At 39.3% G+C, this 20,453-nt stretch overlaps 1 protein-coding gene across 28 annotated transcripts in view; it reads left to right on the top strand.

Moving 5' to 3' along the window:
• Positions 1-20,453, top strand: part of PTPRM (protein tyrosine phosphatase receptor type M) — a 404,856-nt gene that overhangs the window by 181,407 nt on the left and 202,996 nt on the right. For all 28 annotated transcript variants that reach the window (XM_083622471.1, XM_083622489.1, XM_083622486.1 and 25 more), the window contains one exon: positions 522-815. In XM_083622471.1, the coding sequence (XP_083478597.1) occupies positions 522-815 (294 nt within the window). The remainder of the gene's footprint in view (positions 1-521; positions 816-20,453) is intronic.

Here is a 20,453-nt window from a genome sequence, read left to right as displayed (position 1 = left end):
AAAACAAATAGGATTGCATAAAATTAAAGCCCAGTGAAGTAACTTTCAGGAAAATGTCATGCATCTGCTTGTATAGTCAATGTAGTGTAGTAGTCAGCATGTTTGACTGGGGCCTAGGAGACGAGGGTTCATATTCCACCCTGGGCTCCACTTGATGCCAGACTAATCCACCTCCTGGAGAGGAAGAGAAGGTGTTTGCTACCTTGAGCTCCTTAGAGAAAATGTGGGATAGAAATGGAGTAATAAACACCTCTAGATACTGTATGGAGCCAACTGCAGTTGTTTCCTGAGTAAAACTTACCACACCTCCTGAAAATTAAATAAATATGGAGATTTGTTTTTAGAGGGAAGCTATAACTATATAAAAGTTCGCCATCTTGGGCTAATTTGTGGGGAAGGATGGGATATAAACTGAATCAATAAATAATGGCAATGAGAACATTTATATGTGTTGTTAATTTTATTTACTGGATAAGGGGTTGTTGTTCTTTAATACACAGTTGTGATTTTTGCTATTTCAGAGCCACCTGTTCCCATTGCACCACCTCAACTGTCATCAGTTGGAGCGACATATTTATGGATACAGTTGAATGCTAATTCTATCAATGGAGATGGACCTATTATTGTGAGAGAAGTAGAATATCGCACTTCAAGTGGAAGCTGGTATGATATACAACCAGTGGATTCCACAAGCTATAAAATTGGACACCTGGATCCTGACACAGAATATGAAATTAGTGTGTTACTCACTAGACCGGGTGAAGGAGGGACTGGATCTCCTGGACCAGCTCTTAAAACAAGAACAAAATGTGCTGGTGAGTAAACCTTTATATAGCTGCAATGCTAGTTCCCAGTGTATTTCTATCATGTTTTTTAAAATCCTGGATGACTTTTGCTTTGAAGCCAAATTAGTACTAGCAGTTAGTAATCCTGAAAGTTACCTATGGCAGGCATGATCAGGCTAAAGATAAGCACTTGTAATTCCCATTGATTTCAGTTAGAGTTAAGTATGTGTTTAATATTTAAATCAATTACAAGTTAAAGAGCTAAACTGCTAGGTTGTATTTTATTTTCTATTTGTTCATTCCTTACAACTTTGGGCCTCAGTGTCGTGCAGATGGATTTGTTAAATGTCTCTCCATGGAATGAAATAACAGTAAATAATAGGCATTAATTATTTTTTGTAAACCTGTGAAAGGGCTCTCTCCTTGTACATAATCATAATTCCGACATCTACTAACCGGAGGAGCATGAGGGAACACAAGGGGTGTGATTACAGCCATGGAAGTTGTCTAAATTTAATCAGAACTCACCATTAGCATGAAGAAAGGGAAAGCTACACTCACCCTCTAATTACAGTAACATGACATGTTACCAAAGGTGCAGACACTCAGGTACAAATTCACTCTTAAAAACATTGGATCAAACATCAGCTATAAGTGATAAATATAGAAAGGCCTTGGGTTGGATCCAAACTTAGTTAGATTTAGGTCACACTAAAATCAGTGGGATGAATTAAGTTATGCCTAATCTGCTCCATTGATTTTAATTGAACCCATGTTCAGCTAACAGCATAGATCTAACCCATAGACTCTTCCATTGTAAATCATTGGTGTTAGCTTTTCTACCTATAAAAAAATACAAATGAGAGCTCTAGTAAAATCATCCTGGGTGAAAGAAGTAGAACTGTTACCATTACATAAAACTTGGTATTATAGCACTCCTAGTAGATAAGCAGCGCACTAAAGATTGTAAAACTTACTGTTCTTCCCTCTTAGTTTAAATTCCTTTTTGCGAATGAAAGATAGTAAGTTATTATTTCATATCCGATATTTCATAGAATCATAGAGTTAATGCAGGGATGGTTTGCCCAATGGGGGGCTCAAACCCATAACCCTGAGATTATGAGTCTCATGCTCTACCGACTGAGTTATTGTTTACTTTTTGTTAAAAAAACTTGAGTATGCTTAGATGCATATGACCACAAAAACTATTTGTATGGTCTCGCTTAGATTCCTGCTCCAAAATTTCTTCTCCATTGTCATAGAGCAGAGGGAGAAGTGAGCAATGCTCAGGAGATACCCTAGTCTTCCCTCTGTTGTCTCACATAACTCCACCTATGCTTAAGAGTGTTTTACAGAGTAAGCATGCTGACTCAGAAGTACAATTAAATTCAGTGGGGCTTATTCCCCATTGGTAAGCAGGTATAGGAGTGTAGCCTTAGGGTGCAGCCCTATGTGTTATATGGGATTAAACCTCATTCAACACAATAGGACTTGCTCCTGAGTAAACATGTATAAGAATATACTTCTCAAATGGTTAAAAAGTTGCATAGGCTGCTAATAATAAATCAGTGAAACTACTTAGCAGTGAAGCTATGCTTTCTCAAATATGCACCGTAGAATTAACAGAATGGGTAGTCCTTTAAGAGATGAATCATTGTGCCTTTTAAATTGTGGTGATAATTGTATGCTACAAGCTTGTTCCCTTGGGCAAGAGCAGACCACTTTGAGACTCAAAGCACTGAAAGAAATTGCGTTTTTTAAAATTTTAATAGTTCCCTGAAATGATCCCCCCCCTTTTTTTTCTTTTTTGGCCAGGCACAATGAGCTTCAAATAAGTTAGAACATTCTAGCACTGATAAATAAATGTACCTATAATTACAATGCAAAGAAAATAAAGAGAATGTTCTCCAAAAGTAGCTGTAAAATTCTCAGAGAGCTGTTTACATATTGTTCATGAAAATGCTTTATGCTGTGGTATGAAAAAGTAGAGCCCTGCGTATTGGGAAGGGAAGCATGTTGCAGGCTAAATGAATAAGTTTCCATCTCAAATCATACTTCAATAACTTGCATGTTTCTTGCTGAAATATTCAAATTCAGATATATACAGCTATGAACGTTTTCAGATCTACGCTATGCATATTTGTGTTCAGTGGGACTTATTCCCATAAAAGTAGCCAAGGTCTTCCATCTGATTGTGAAATATGCTGAGTTTCTAGAAGACGTGTACAGGTCTTGTTGTAGCATCTGCAAGTCCTAGGCAATCTCCCTTGCCCATGCAAATCTATTGCCAGCCAAGCTTTGTTTGCATTCTCCTTGATCCCTGCCTGTCACAGAGTTTGTGTGGATGTGGGTCCAAACACAGATTGGCTTAGAACGGAGCTGAGGCTGTCTAGAAAAGTTGACTGACGAGTAGGTGCATATGGCCAAACCTTTTCCTCTTTTATCTGAGTAGCAGGCAAGCACTGCTGCACCGGACGTTGCTTTATAAACTCATCCAGGTATTCAGAATTATACTTCAGAAATTGTAGAAGCTTTACTGTATGCACATACCTACATAGCAGGTATGCTTGATCACAGCTTCAGTTTTACCTTTGAGGAAGATCCTAGTATGGCCTATCCCTGAAACTGACTGTATTAGCTGTTGGAGGTGGAAGCGAAGATGGTTTTCAGGCATTGTTTAGTGTTTTCCTGCTTGTATCTTGTCAGACCAGTATTGTTGATGGTGACTGGCAGATGCTTTTCAGCATTTCCCATAGAGCAAGGTTTCCCAAACTTGGGTCTCCAACTGGCTTTGGACTACAGTTCCCATCACCCTTGAGCACGAATCCTGGTAGCTAGGGATGATGGGAGTTGTAGTCCGACAACAGCTGGAGACCTAAGTTTGAGAAATCCAGCCATGGAGGAAACAGAACTGGGAATAATTTGGGAGCAGCATTCCATACTCTTGTGCTAAAAAAGGTAAAGGGACCCCTGACCGTTAGGTCCGGCTGCGGATGACTCTGGGGTTGCGGCGCTCATCTCACTTTACTGGCCGAGGGAGCCAACGTACAGCTTTCGGGTCATGTGGCCAGCATGACTAAGCCGCTTCTGGCGAACCAGAGCAGCGCACGGAAACGCCGTTTACCTTCCCGCCGGAGCAGTACCTAGTTATCTACTTGCACTTCATGCTTTTGAACTGCTAGGTTGGCAGGAGCAGGGACCGAGCAACGGGAGCTCACCCTGTCGTGGGGATTTGAACCGCCAACCTTCTGATTGGCAAGCCCTGGGCTCTGTGTCTTGTGCTACTCCTGTTCATTTCCATGAAATTTTCATAGGAAGACTCCCAGTAGATTGTTCCAGTTCTCAAATACCAACCCAAAAGTACCAGTCCCCCCTACAAACAAACACACACACACACACACACACACACACAGAGAGAGAGAGAGAGAGAGAGAGAGAGAGAGAGGAAGTTATAGATTCATTTATTAATTGCTACTTTAAATATATTGTAATATTAGTATGCTAGCCTTTTCTTAACTTTAGAATAGAATAATATATTGAAAGTAAGTGAGGCTTGGTAATGTTTTTATACTAATTTCCGCAGAGTGATAAAACAGATTAGTTCCATTGTTCTTTATTTTGACATTTATAACTGCTGCAGTGTTTTTTAAATCAACCTTTATAAAAGTTCTGATGTGCTTCAAAATGATTTGCTCAAAATTATATGTACATTAAAAGAATAAAACTTTCTTACAATCAGGATAATTTCAGAATGGAAAATGTGTAGCTAAAATGCGCTAATAAAAAGGACAGCTAATTGGAGTATTAGGAAGACACTTCCATTTTTAACACAGAATTGGAAACTGTGAAAATTCTGCATGCCTGAAGCTCACTGACCTAGAATAATTTAATGTAATTTACTGATGTCTTATCCTGTAGCCATTTAATTTGCAGAAAAATGTCTCTAAAGTAGGAAGTATATTAATTTCATGTTGACTTATCAGCCTTATTTGAAATATTCTGTGCTAATCAGCCTTCCCCTCTTTTAGCACTTATTTGCAGGTAGTAATGTTTATATTCTTTTGCTTCGACTTCCCTACTTATGTGAGCAGTTATAAATAATTGAATTTGTAGATGCGCTTGAAGAATGTAACATACTTAGAATTGCTTCTGCCATTTTTACATAATTGCTGTTTGTGACCAGATAATGGGCCACCACAAGAGGGGTGGTGTATATGGATAAATGCTCCTGCAAACATAAGCTTCTCATCCAAAATAACGTTTATATGAAGCAGAAAATACATTTTTGATGCAAAATAAATTAATTGAATTATAGTGCATAATTGCATTAGTGTCACTACTGGTGTTATAACTAATTCTATTAGGAGAACTTAGAAGCAAATGTAACTTACTGATACGATTCCTAAACAGGAAATAACTCTCTCTCTGCATAATGTTTTTGCAGAATCCAAAGTATACCTTCAGACACAAATAACAATAAACAGCTGTAACCTGCAAATCCTAGACATAAATATGTTGAACTTATTGGGTAGTAAAATATTGGGTTCTATCCGATCTCTCTGTTCATAGAAGCAATTTTAATAAACTGCCCTCTCCTGCAGGCCTTTTCAGAGCTCCCAATGGGTTCCCCAATCCTTTGATTTAGATTAGGGGGTGCAAGAGGATGCAGAGGCAAGGGTGATTCAGTGAAAATCTCCTTGTTCATAAAAGCCCCCACTGGATTGAAGAGCCTTCTGATACAACCCCTTTAGAGTAATGACAAGCAATAATAGAATCTTAACTGCAAGAAAGTGGATTATCCCACAATCACCAAATGCTCAATAGAGTTAAACTCTACTTTCTAAAGTGTTGGTTCACTGTGTAGGTCTGCGAGCACTTGTTCAGATAAATCACAGTTCCACCTGGTTTGGATATAAAAAAAGAGAAGTACAGTAGAGTTCCATTAGCATGCCAATAAAAGCTAAATAGATCCTAATCATCTTGGGAGACAAAGTAGACCCTTGTATCAGGGATAATAGCATTTCTAATAGAAACCAGTATGTGCGAAATTATTATTATTCTGCATAAATCTCTTTATTTTAGACAAATTCTAGGTAATCTAAATGGGGATGTGTCTCTGTCACTTCTGGTAAAGGATAGTGGTGCTTGCGGTACCTTTGTAGTCAGCCATTATTTGTGCTGGCCATTGAGCCTCTGTTACATGTGAAAGACTTGAGCGAAGTGTCAGTTTCTCACTTTGCATGGCTTTGGGGGAGACACAGAAGTGGCGGGAATCCCTCTCCAAAGCATAGAACAGGGTTTGCGAACCTTTGGGGACACATTTGCAATCTGGAGAAGCTGGACACCGCACATATACAGCACAGCCAAGCACACACCATAGCCTATACTGTTAGTTACAATAGAATGTTTTTCCCAAGCCTAATTTCCCTTGGGGAGAGGACCCTCTGAGTTCCATGGAAGGCCTCTGAGGATACATGTGCACCTGTGAGCACTACATTGGTGATCATTGGCCTAGTGCAGGGTGAATGAAGAACTGTGTACTTTCACTGACTTGTAGAAGACTCAGGGGTTATTCTCTCACTGTGCACTAAGCATTGGAGGACAGATAGAATCAGACTGCAAAGTGAGAGACCAACATCCACAATTTATCCATGGTCTTGATTTTTCATATTATGCTTATTCACAAATGCTGTTACCAGGCAAAAAAATAACAGCATAAATAATAATTTGAAGGCACTGATGAGGTGTTTCAGGATGGTTGTTTTTTTAAACTGTAAGCTTTAGTCTCTTTTTCAGTCTCCTTAACTTGAACAAATTTGGCAAGAAACTTTTAACAGGTATCCATCTAGCTTCATTGAAAATACATTAATACAAATGCTAGGTATTCAAGATCATACAGATATCCCCCCCCCCCGCCCTTCTTATACTCCCAAGCGGGTTGACAGTTGTGACAGAATTGAGAAAACAGGGAATCCACTGCAGAGTTGACATTCTCATCAAGGACTTATCCAGGGAAGAAATGATTCTATATCCAGTTAATGTGATATATTGACTCAGCATACATTAATTTGCCATAAATCCAGGCAAAAGCAATCTCATTTAAAGAAGGGCACTGACTCATTTAGGGTTTCATAAAAATATCAAAACAGACGAAGATGTATTTGGAAAGATAAATTCAGGAAAAAAAGAATGTTACCATAGTTTAGGCTATTTGAGAATAACCACTGATTCTATACACCGTTATGCATTGATATAGTTTAGAACTGTGTCTAGTGCTGCTCTGAACTTTCGTTTTGAGTCAGTTTTTTACTTGAAAGTAGTTATTTTGGGGGTGGGCAGAGAAGGTTCCATAAAAACCAGTGATAGGTACCTTTGGTACCTTGGCAGATAGGCAGTATATAAATGAAATAAAAAAATACATGCTTATGTTCTGAATTTCATCATGCTGTTCTGTGGGTAATCTCTCCCCCCACATTCTCCTCCACCTGTCATCTGGTTTAAGCTACAGGCAGACACATACCATATTTTTCCGTGTACAAGACTAGGGTTTTTCCCTTAAAAATGATGTCAAAAATTAGGGGGTGTCTTATACTCTGGGCCATCTCCTCCCATTTTATTAAATCTGAGTCCCCCAAAATAGGGGGCTTCTTATACATGGGGGCGTCTTATAGATGGAAAAATATGATAATTTAATTAATGAATTTTGCACAGCAGTTTAATTAAACTTTGTGCTCGTGCACATCAGTGACCTGTAAGGGACAAAAAAAAAAAAAAAAACACAAAGTGAAAACTGGCATAGTGTTTATATACACAGCAATCTCAATGAAGTCTGGAACAAAAAACGGATGAATGGTAGAATACTAACTCATCGGTGCTGCTCCACAAAAGAGGTAATTCAGAGTTTTAAATATGAAGGAGGGGGATTCCTATGGGGGGTGGGGGATTTCAATAGTATCACTAGAATTATTGAGGGGTCTTTGGGTATCTGTGTTCATTTTCCCCCGCAGCCATTGTTCCCTGATTTTGCTGGCATTTTGTGTCATTTTTTTTTAACCTGAAAGTACTTGTTCACAGAATTATACTAGCTACTCAAAGATCATGTAGTGAACAGGGTGACAAAACAGGGCAACATAGTGAGTCTAGTCTGGTTACATCATAAGATCATTGATAGCAAATGAAGCCCTTCCATTGCCCTCATTCTGAAGAGGGAGAAAACATATTTCTATTGCACAGGCATCTAGGCTGTTATTTCTTTACTTGTTTCACTGGCAGTTCCATTATCCACCTGCATTGCATGACAAGACTTTCACCCTCATCTACTTGCATATGTTTGTATATCATTTAAAAATAGTTTTGAATATAAGAGATTTGTTTATTTAAATTTATGAATCATTTCCCATAAAGTATCTTGAAACAATTTCACAACATAACATCAGCAAGTAAAATAATAACACAGTGACATACATAAAAACAGTATCTGAAGATTCAAGTTTCTGTTCTTTTTCTTTGGTACAGCAACTCAATATCTTGTGGCAGGACATCTTGGGGATTAAAAATAGCTGTCTATTTTGATAATAACAGACTGTTTTCAAACTCATGTGAAAGACTGAGGCTTAACTGTTTCTTAAGATTGAAAAATTCTGGATAGTTTACTTGTATTCTCTGTAGAACCCCAAACAGAATTTCACTGATGTTATTGTTACATGAGAGGATATTGATGTACCTCCAGAGTGTACAATACATCATTATATAACTGGCAATACTTGGTTTAAAGCAGTTCACAAGCAGGATATAAAGACACCACAGCCATGGTTTGGAATGACATGATAGAAACTAGTCTGCTGTGGAATAATGCTTGTCACAAACCCATCAGACAAAATTCAGGACATTGTATTTCTCCCTCAGGTGCCATGAAGCCCAAGTCAATAGTTTGTTAAGCTTTAAAAGTTTGCTTTTCTTTGATGGAACCACATTGATGATCTGCCTTTGCTTAAAACTTGCTTTTTGGTTGAAAATGAAACTTTAAAAATAGCCCAAGGGATTCACTCCCCTTTGAGCAACAAACACAAAATGGCTGCTTGAACGTGGTGTATTAGATTTCATTGCCTCCGCTGTGCAGGCTTATAAAGGAACTGTAACCAAACTGTACTGACATATATTTCCCGTATAACATTAAATGACTAGCAGTTTTCCTTACAGCAGTGCAAATATAGTCACATTCTGTGTGTGTGCATGCACACCCATGCAATTACATGTATGTGCATGCACACACGCACACATATTTAAAACATAATTATAAAATAAATAGTCCAGTTTCACATTGAGCCTACATTTTCAAACCACTCTTTCTATAAAACCATCTATAGCAACTAACTTGAAGGGCATGAGTCCCAGGGGTCTCTTAACTTTTAGAGCCTGTTAACAGAGAACGCTGTGTGTTAACCCTAAATGCATATAAACAGGAGGGAGGAAAGTCACTTTAGATGAACTCTAAAATTTCAATGCAAGTATAATACAAGCTCTGTGAGATGATAATGCATTGCGGTTACTAATGCTGCCAAGAGCACCTTTATAACCTTGCAGGAAAATGCAGTATTTTGGTACTCTGCTGGAATATTTTTGCAGCAACATCTAGTACTCTGAGCTGAGTTCAAGGTTTTCCAAAGGAAATGTGTCCTTTATGGCTCCTTTGAAGAATTACTTACAGAGCAATCCTAACTTTGGCAGGGGAGCAATGGGACAGAACAAAGTGGTGGAGCTTTTGTAACTTTGTACCCAAGTGTGGCCCTGATATCATCAATGAGACCATGGAAGGTGATGACCATTCCTGAGCCACCACTGCAGCTGAAACCCTGCTGCTCATGCTGGCCAGAGTGGAAGGCGGAAATATGGTTCAATCAGTATTTTTCACAGGCATAGCAGAGAAGCCAGGAGTGTTCCTATCTCCAGGAGTTGGTCCGATATAAGATTCAGCGAGGGCTGCCTCTTGGCCCCTTTTCTATTTAATTTTTACATTAATGACATCGTTACAACCAATAAGGCCCTAAACCAATCTGCCCCCTCTTTACAACAGCGCAAGATCCCCATATTACTCTATGCGGACGACATGGTGATACTGTCTTTAACCAAGCAGGGCTTAAACAACATGCTCAGAGGGCTCATGACATATTGTGATACCAACTCCCTCAAAATCAATTTCGCCAAAACCAAAATTCTTACTTTTGGCACGAAAACTCAGAAGCCATTCTGGAAATTTGAGGGCCACTCTATTGAATATTGTTCAGCATTCAAGTATTTGGGCATCACTTTTCAGCATGGGCTTAGTTGGTCAGCTCACCTAAATATGACCATCCTGGCTGCCGTAGAACCATCAAAGCCTTGGAGAAATTCTTCTATGCAAAAGGCGGCCAGTTGGTTCCTCCAATCAGAAAAGCATTTATCAGCAAAGTCCTCCCGATGTTACTGTATGGGGTTGAAATCTGGGGGTGGAATTTAAAAACACTACAACGGCTCGAGATTCTGCAAAACTCTTTTGCACGAAAGTTACTGGGCCTCCCCAAGGGCTCGGTTGCTGCACAGTTAAGAACAGAACTGGGCCTCCCCTCTATTGTTGCGAGAGCCCACATTAGAATAATTAGTTTTTATTGTAAATTAATCAATGCCCCAGGCTCCCTACTAGCCAGGCAAGCCTTTTTAACTTGTGCTCATAACAACAAATGGTCCAAGGCCATGGAGATTATCACGGCACGCTACTCCCTCCCAGATCTTGACACGCTGTCATCTTGGGACCATCATAATATCCGGGCCTGGATTCTTACAAGAGACGAGGCCATGGACCGGGCACAGTCCACCACAGCTCGCCTCTCCAAGTGGCTCCCTAAAGTGAAAGTGGTAAGATCACTGGCCAACTACTTGATAGACTTGACGGAGCCCAATTTGAGAAGAGCGTTTACCATGGCCCGTTTCCATTCTATACCCACGGCCTTCTTGCAGGGGATTTACTTTAAGACCCCCATTACTCAGCGTCTATGTCCATGCACAATGAATGAAGTAGAGGACTTCATACATTTCTTTTTCTACTGCCCTATTTATGAGCTAATAAGAACTAAGCTCCTCCTCTTGATCCCGCTCACCATCACATCTAAGGAAGACTGTTTGAAATCGCTTCTTGTGGATGCAAATCCCCAAATTTCACGTGGGGTGGCAATCTTTATAGTGCAGGCTTTGAAACTCAGGGCTACACTGACTGGGTAGTGTGTCCCAGACCTGGACCTGTTTTAATTCTTTGTATTACCTTTTTATCCTAATGTGCCGAGCCTATTTTGGGGCCATTATATGTTTTATATACATCTGCATTTTAGATTCCTGGCGCTGGCAACTAAATTTTTACATTATTGTTTTAGGGTAATTTAAATGTCACAATGCCAGTAATATCGTTTGAATCTTGTTAGGTTGCTTCTCTCTAGCATTTTTGTCTTATCCTGCTATGGCTGTATGCTAATGCAATAAAGGTTTGATGATGATGATAAGATTCAGCGGATCCTTAGGTGCCCTGTTTTAGGGCCCACTGCTGGTGGCAGCATGGCCTCTGCTCTGCTTTCCATAACAGTAGTCATGGCATCTGCATGAATGAGAATGTCGCTTTACTCTACCCTTGGTAATGGGAACCAGGGATAAAGACTGTGGCTTTATCCCTGTAATCCCACTTCCTAGGGAGTAGCCCAGCTGAACACTCTGGATCTTCTTAAAGGGTAAGCATGCATAAGATTGGGTTGTTTTGCTGCAAGTGGAACAGATCTGTAAAATACACAAGCACTGCGTGCAGTCATCTATTATTTGAATATCCAGTGAGAGTGACAGGATGCAAAAAGTTTTTGACTGCATAATGAGATTCTAGTTTTGCTGTTCTTTTAACAGCCACTATCAGATCGTCCTCCTACATACAATGGAAATTGCAGAGTATTTGGTATTTACAATAGGAAGTCTGTAGTTCAGCCTCATTCAATATAAAATAGATGTGTAAGAAATCAGTAAAAAGGTGCTGACACACTGTAAGGAAATTAAGGCCTGACAAAGTAAGGTGAGGATGTGTCAGATTGTTAAATTTAAACGGCTGAAAAGACTGCACTATTAGTGAGTATAGGCTGTTTATGGAAGACAGAGCAAAAAACAAAATCCCTCTCTCTTTCTCTCTCTGTGTTTCTCTCTGGATTTTAGTCACTTGCCACACAATATTTTTTCAACATTTTGCAGATTTATTCTTCCGTTTCAGTCAGATGAGATCCATTGAAATTAATGAACATGATAACTTAGATTAATTAATTTCAATAGGGCTACTCTTGGTAATACTTAGTTGGATTATTTCCAGAATTATTCGTTAAGTAATTTTTTATAGAATTGTAAAGTTGGAAGGGACAACAAGGGTCATTTAGTTCAACCCCCTGCAATGCAGTAATATTTTTGCTCAATGTGGGGCTCAAACCCACGACCCTGATATTAAGATTCTCGTGCTCTACTGACTGAACTATCCCAGTAGTATGTTGCATCTTGCTGCATTTTCAGCAGAAGTACATTATGATAGAATGATTCATGCCAGGACTTCAAGCAGTATTATAGCTGTCTTGGAGCATTTGGAGTCGGTTAATATACATACTGTTTTCAGGTAGTTCTTGTCGTGACATCATTATCCCTAGAACTCAAGTGGAAGATATGAGTGTTTGTATTGTAACAGTATTCAATTTTAGTCCTGGATTTTCTACATAGAAACAAATTACTAGTTAAATACCTTATGTCTCAGATTTTCCTGTTATTCCCTCAACCTGATAATTATTTTTCTCTGTTCCTTTGTTTTGCAGAATTGCTGTAGTTAGCATTTACAGTGGCTACATTTGCTGCCTTCTTAGTCATGACAGTATAGTTAACACTTTATGGACTTCAGAACAGTCAGACATTTCAAGCAGCCACGTTGGTCCTTTAGGTGGTGGTAGAGAATCCAAATAACTGTAATGACCTTCATTTTATGACCCACTAAAAATCACAAAGGAGTGAGCAAACTTCAAAGCAGCCCTTCAGCACAAAATTTTCTACCCATTTTTGTGCATTTCTCCTAATATATGAATTTTGTATGTAATTTTGCCTAGTGTACACATATTTGCAAGCAATTTCCCCATATGAATTTTTATACATTATTTTCACTAATCATTCCATTTATGAGGACAGTTTTGTCTAACATCCATGTTCTTTTATATAATTTGGGTTGCAGAATTGCATTGCAAAGTTTAGAGAGGTGTGAATTTCAAAGACTAGTTTCATTTTGCTTGCCTATTGGTTCAGGAAGTGCAAATTAAGTAGGTTTGCATTAAAATATGAACAGAACAATTTCCCCCCTATCCCTGCGTATGGATACATACGACTATAGCTATTCACTGTTAAATGCAGTGTAGAACTCTGCATTAAAGTTAAAGAAGAGCTATTTTCAGACAGCTTCCTTGTTTTCAGCTTCTCCATCTAGACTAAATTGGGAAATGTTTTTATACTGATACTAGTCTGTATATATTGCCTAAGTATATTTTTGCCCTAGGTAAACATAAAGTTTTCTCTGATATTATTCACCCTTTATGTGGCATTGCAGTAATGTAATACCATGAATCCAGAGAAAAATTGTCAATTACAGATATTCACTCCCATGCTCTGGTAGCCAACCAGTGACTGAGAGAAAAAAGCTTTGCTCATCTATGTCCTTCGCATTTCATTTCCAAGAGTGGAGTTTCATCTGTAGAACTCATTCTGATAAGCTCACTGAACTGCAGAAATTGTCTCCTCTCAGTAAATCCGCATTTACACATGTTGTTTAGTGCATCCACCACTGACTAAATCATAGTATGAAAAGGGCATAAAATTTGTACACGACAGCCTACAGAGTGTGTACAGTTCCTGACCCCAATCACTGCCTTAGCAAAATGGCCTACCCCTGATAGATAGGGATGTTGTAGTCATAATGAAAAATTGTTGCTCAGAGGCTTTCTAGCTATTTCCTCACCGCCTCCCCCATTTCATTGTGTGCCTTGGGGGAAGGAGATTAAATACATTTCTCAAACCATTGGATAGGGTGTGTTAAATGAAGTTGTTTTGTTGCTTGCATTACTCTCAGGGTTTGTAAACATGGAAATATAACAAAAAATAAAGGTCTCCCATGTATAGGGTTACTTTTTGAAATTTGCCGAGTAAAAATGTCACCTTCTTTGATCCCAGAGGTAATTAGTATTTCCATTTTAAAAATGGACCGGTTATAATATTTGACCCTTTGTATACATAAATGATCCACATAGCTCTCCTGCAATCCATATACTATTTATTCCTATTAAATTCATGTTAACATCACATTATTTAATATGAAATAAATCAATAAACAAAACTAATGTCAATCTGTATATCAAACATCTGCTTGCATCACTTGTTTGAGAAACCTGGATGGCTTTCTTAACTTGTGATGGACTCTGTGTTTATGCCCAAGAACCACTTGTGGTATCTGTAGCCCTGTTCATATGTGAAGAGAGTCCATGCTATGACTGGGGATAGGGCCATGCTGCTAACCATGCCTTTGGTACATTGCTGCCAGCTTGGACCTGCTCCTGATATCTGCATGTTGAGCAGATGTTGAAAGGAGCTTGTGTGTTCTGCCTCTTTTTAACACTGGGTTGAACTGGGTGTTATTCTCCCCTGGATCGTTGGCCCTGGGGGTATTTGGGAGCAAAGTGTGCATGTTCTGCCTTCCGTGCCACCAGGCAACATGTGTAAAAATCCAGTGCAAGTAGGCAGTCAATATCCCAGATGAAATACACATTTGAATGTGCACTGACATCAGAGCTGGGACAGTCGTCCCAAGTGGGATGGCAGGCTGGAGGAACTCTTGTTCTCCATGATGCATGGGTGAGTTATCTGGATAAGATGCAGATCTACCAATAAGTGCAAGTGTGTTGTGATGCTGAGACACTAGGTTGAATCCAGACTTTGCCTCCCTTGAAAGAAAGGGCTCTTTTAGCCTATGTAAAGCATCTGATTCAGCTGAGGAATTCTGGTGGTGGGATGGTAGAAGAGACTTTTTGTTGTTGATTTTCCCCTACTTCCTATGTTCTCGAAACTTCTGTTCTCAGTAGTTGGGGAGCCCTCCGAAATAGCCTGGGAGATGGCATGAAGATTGCAGTGGGAGAAGGATGGGCAAAACTTCCTTCTCACTTAATCCCCTAAGTGAAATTCCACAGTGGACATACTAATAACATCAGTAGGAAACCCTGGATACAACCCTCTACACTTGGGAAAATACTCTTGGTTGAGACTGGTTCAGCTGCTTCCAGGAAAACAAAAACATGTTTGTTTCCTTTGAAATCCATCTAGGTGCAGTAACAAAGATAAAGCTTAGCATTCTTTTCCCCAGGCTAGAACTTATAAATTGTTTCTTTTAATCTTGGCTACCAAAGTAGGTATCGTTCAAGAAAATTTTATCTCCTTGTTGGAAAAGGAGAAGGCAATATTCTTGGCATACAGCATTGTCCTATTTTATTCTACTTGGCATCCCAGCAAGAATGATTAGTTCAGGATACCAGCACATATGAGCTTGATTAACCAAAGAATTCAGATACTGCCTGGCAAAAATGTGTGTCTGTTGTTAATACATCTAATTTTTCTACTTGGCTACCCTCCCTGAAGGTTTCTTGTAACCTTGGATTTTATTTAAACCTCTAAAAAGTGTTGAAGCTTCAAACAGCATCCTGTCAGCTGACAAATACAAATTAGAGAACTTTTAGCTAATGGCACAGCCCTTCCTAATACACCCATCTGAATTGAGTTGAAGACATTTTGTATTAATTATTTGCTTGCAGCTCCCCCCCCATACCAAGTAAAACAGCAGTTGACATGCCTTTTCATTGTATGAGAAGAGCTCAGTTTGATAACAAAAATATTACATTCAGTAAATGCAGTAAGTGTGAAGTATTTTTCCATTCATGTTCTTGTCAAAAGAAAACTGCCCTGAGATATTTCCTAATAGAGAAGAAACTTTTATTTATACTTTTAGTTTATTTTTGTTGCAAAAGATTTTACATACCTCAGAGAACCTCTAAAGTGGAGGTTCGTTTCTATGCCCTAGCCTCGGGATCAGAGTTTGTTGCAGATTTAGTTGCAGATCAGCGTTTGCTTTTCTCACCTGCTGTAAGCAATCTGAGAGTGCGGTGCCAATATCCAGTGCCTCTGATGTGGTTGCTGGAACTTCTTGCATACTGGACTCAAGAGGCTGCTAAACGATTTTCTGGGGATTTCAAGCTTTGAGCCCATTCGTCTGCCACATCCTTCCACTGTTGTAAAAAACTGAATTATGGTTGCCAGGACTTCGCCATCTGGCTTCCCCAATTTTCCCACCTTGGTGGTCATTTTTGAGTTCTTGTTAGAGAGTGTAGATAACTTCCTGACCAGAAAAAGGGCATTGAAATGTGTGGTAAATGGTTGCTCATGGTGCAGGAGAGACTTACAAAATTTTTGGTGATCCGATAAGGTCTGCGAAGGCTAATAGGGTAAACAATGCCGTGAGGTCAGAGCAATCAGATCAAGCCTCCATTTGGATCCACTTATGTCACTTTCTGCACTCAACTCCAAAACAACAGATAACATCACTCAGTGATTTCATGTGATTTTTTAAAAGGATGTGTTAAAAGCATCCTCAGAACGAAGGGGCACTGGCACCACTGGCTTATCTGATGGAAGTGCTTCTGGAGCAGGCTCTGCCTGCCTTTCCCCTTTTATTTCAGAGTCCTCTCCCTCATTCCCTGAAGAAAGGGAATATTACTCCATGACACACGGGCATATTTCGCAGAAACTGAAACTACCCACAGACATTGCATTACAACCCATTTTATCGTTCAGACATAATTTCAGCAGTGTGAGGGAACTCGTGATTGCAAAGTAGAAGCACTAAAAGTACCGTACTAAGCTTCTTCCTAGTTTATCCTATGGATTTTGAGTAGCCTTTTCATATCCACAAGATTTTCGGGGGGGGGGAGTTATTGCACACTTCAAATGATAACTAATTATGTACTATTAGCATTTGTTTTGTTTAAACAATGTCCTGATTTCTGTTACCAGATTTGTAATGGAATTTAGAGCCTTTTTCTTTTTAAAACCATTTGTCAGAGATAGTTCCTCTGAAAGGTATGTGTTGTTTGTGTAGCTATGTTGCTTTCAGTTCTGTTTATAAGCCTCTCTGAGGAACCAGTGTTGCATTTTAAACCAGCCAAGTGAGTCGACTGGATTTGCCAGTGTACGTGTGTGGAAGGTTTGAAGAGGTTCCTTGCATTTATCCCCTCTTAACCTGTGATAGATTTGATATATTCTCAATTGCCATTCAAAAAATAACTAATATTTAATTGCAGGTGTTGGTAATTGCTGAGAATACTAAAGTTTCTATTGATAGTGTTTGGTTTCCAATGCATGAATGAAGAATCACAATTGCCTTTCCAGTATGATAGCATCAGGAGATTTTAGCAGGTAGCAGTTAGGAAATGTTATGTTGTTCTGTTTCTCTCTGCTTTGTCACAAAGCACTAAACCTCTCTCCCTTCAGGCAAAAGCAGCATCTGTTCTTCTGGCCTACTTATGAAGAAGAAATGAAACTTTTATTGACATCACATCCTTATTTTTAAAGGTGGTTCAGAAAATAACCCCACAATGGATTGCTGGGTTTTCAAATGAAATCCCTCTCAGTAGTAGTGGCAAACTACTGTTGGGAACTTTAAAAAAAAAAGGAAGGAAAATGCTTTTTCTCCTGCTCTACACTGAATCTCTGAAATGGAAAATAAAGTTTCAGCATGTCCCGGGGGAGGTAGGCAGGCTGCCTGAAAACCAATATAAAATTTGCTCCATAACAGGACATTGATAAGGGGCTGTTACTTTATATACTCACACCCAGTTCAAGAACAGGTCTAAAGAGGGTCTAATATCACAGTGTCTGGAAGATTAAAATAATACATTCACATATGCTTCCCAGTTTGGGTGTGTAGCTTTTCATGCAGTAAGGAGAACAATAGAGGAAGAATGTACAAACTCAAGGCCTTCTCTTAGTCTTTACTGGGGAGAATCCTGTGGGGGAATGTAACATCTCAGTATGCCCTAAAAAATGCCAGGAACCATCCCAACATGTAAATAATGCTGGTGGAAAAAATATGATACATAAGTGGTGCAAATAGTCACATTTTCCTCCATCTGGATAAAAATATACAATTTTATAATGTTTACAAATGGTAGCAGGGTAGGATTTTTAGGGGCAGATGGGGTCCATCAACCCCGGAAGGTAGCACATGTGGAAGAAAGAAAACTCTGATCCAAAACTTCCACTGTCTTGCAGCTATACTCATTTGTGAGAAAGGTTTCAGGAGTAAATCCCTAGGAAAAATCAGTACCCACTGCCTTGTGGGACATCTTCAGGAGAAGAAAAGGCTTAGGAGTATACCCTACAGAAATCTGGAGAAGGTTAGACGGCATCTTGTATGCCTCCTTCTGGCAACTCCTGCAACCAAGCTGGTGCTAAACACATTGTTCTGCTTTCCTTTGGACCACATCAGTGAGGACGAGATGGCTTGTCATTTGGGCGGTCCAGGACCTCCATACATGCTGCCCAGGCTTGCTTCCGGGGACATGACGTTAGTGCAGTTAACATAGCAAAAACAATATGGGAGGCAGCAGTTACAAGTTACCAGGCTCTGTAGCCACAGCAGGCGCTGTGATTCTCCAGAAGTTTGACTTTACCCCCCGAAGGCACACTCTCCTGAGACAGACGGATGTCCACAACAGGAATTTTAGACACACTGAAAATCTCACGTGTTACAATCACTTCCCAGAGGAAACTGTCACAAGGGATGTGTCCATTGTTGCACTCACCATTGTCAAGCAAATGTGGATTACAGATGTAAAATACCAAGACGTTCTGAAAGGATTTGAAGGAAGGAGGGCGGGGGGACCCTCTTTCCTATTCATTTTCAGGAATAGAAATAGCTGTTTAAATTTCAGAAAATTGTGTGCTTGTTTAAAAATAAGAAATACTTGGTCTTGCTTGTTGTGGTAGTTAGGGTCTTCTATAGGTAGAAGGAGGATGCCACATTTGCCAGCAAATCAAGTTAACTTTTCCATTAAGTAGAAAGCCATTGCATGCATAGTCAGAGACATTCTCCATTCTCCATAACTGGCTTAAGAAAAAAAAGTAAGAATCACACATATGAAGCAGATTCATATGATAAAAACCCACTCAAATATTAGCAGTATACCTAACATTGTGTATAGTCGTGATATACAACATGTTTCAACAGGCAGAATCAGTACTGCAGGCAGAATCAGTATGAACACAGGATGTCCGTTTGAGGCTCTGTAAAGCAGACATTACTTGTGGTTTCCTTTGCCTTACTCGTAATTAACATTCACTTGTTGAATCACAGGGCTGCCCTAACTAGGGCAGGTCCCCAAGGTTGCACATGCTGGCTTGCCCTGCCTCTGATAGCCTTGCATTCAGTGCACATGTCTGTAGTAAGGAAACCTTTGGCCATGCAGCTAAGGCATCCATGCAGTTTGGAACCCTGGGACATACTGCTGCCTAGACTAACAAGTCTGATAGTGGGGACCATTTTTTTTCCTGGCAAATTTGTATCCAGGCAGAATTAGGCCCTGAACATCCTCATTTTACATATTAATACAGTTAATTGCAAAAGTAAGTTACATTTTAAAAAAATCTGGAGAAACATGAAGCATTAGCCCATAAGCCACTCATTTCTTGAGTGTTTTCTCTTGTAGCACTCTGGAGTAAGCTGTTTAAACACCTCGTTTGTATTTCTATGCAGTATTCAGCTACTGAAAAATGCTGCAGCTCATGAAATGTGCTTTATTTATAACTGTCAGTCATGCACTGGAAACAATGTGAATTTGTTCCGCTTTAATTTTTATCAAAGCTAATTAAATTCTAATAAGTTTATGTCAGAATCTGGCATTCTGAAAACAAGAATGACATTACTTTCTTACCCTTATACCAATTATATATATGTCATTGTAGTGTAGTAGGAAAAGAAAGTGATAATGAATCCTCAGTTAAGGAATGAAATGCCTTTTTGGCCTTAAACTAATGAATGTCCTTGTCATTTTGACATGTGAGTTATTAGAGTCTCATATTCTCTTGGTATGTTTTATCTTCACATAGTTAGCATTGATTGATTGATTGATTGATTGATTGATTGATTTCTAGTCTGCCCTTTATTATATGATCACAGGGCAGGTTGTAATACAATAAAACAGTAAAACAATGCTGCAATAAAATCAGTTCAACAGAATTTGCTATTGAAAATACTGCATCTTAAAACATTGACAGAGCAACAAAATTCCTAATAACCCAAAAGAGCCCAGGTGAGTTTTCACCTGGTACCCAAATGACATAAGTGTTGATTATTCCAGTCATGCTTCTAAAGTGAGGTCCCCCCAAATTATAATTAATAGAATTAGAATATCTCAGTTTCCCCCTCCCTTCCAATCCCTTTTGTGTTGTGTCTTTTAGACTGCAAGCCTAAGGAAACTTGTTTTTTTTACTGATCTGTGAGGCAGTCTGGGATCTGGCCAAAAGGTGTGAGGGAAAATAAATTTACCA

The sequence above is a fragment of the Podarcis filfolensis genome (assembly GCF_964270895.1).
Source record: "Podarcis filfolensis genome assembly, chromosome: 7".
Lineage (NCBI taxonomy): Eukaryota > Metazoa > Chordata > Lepidosauria > Squamata > Lacertidae > Podarcis > Podarcis filfolensis.
This window is presented reverse-complemented; position numbering and strand designations above follow the sequence as displayed.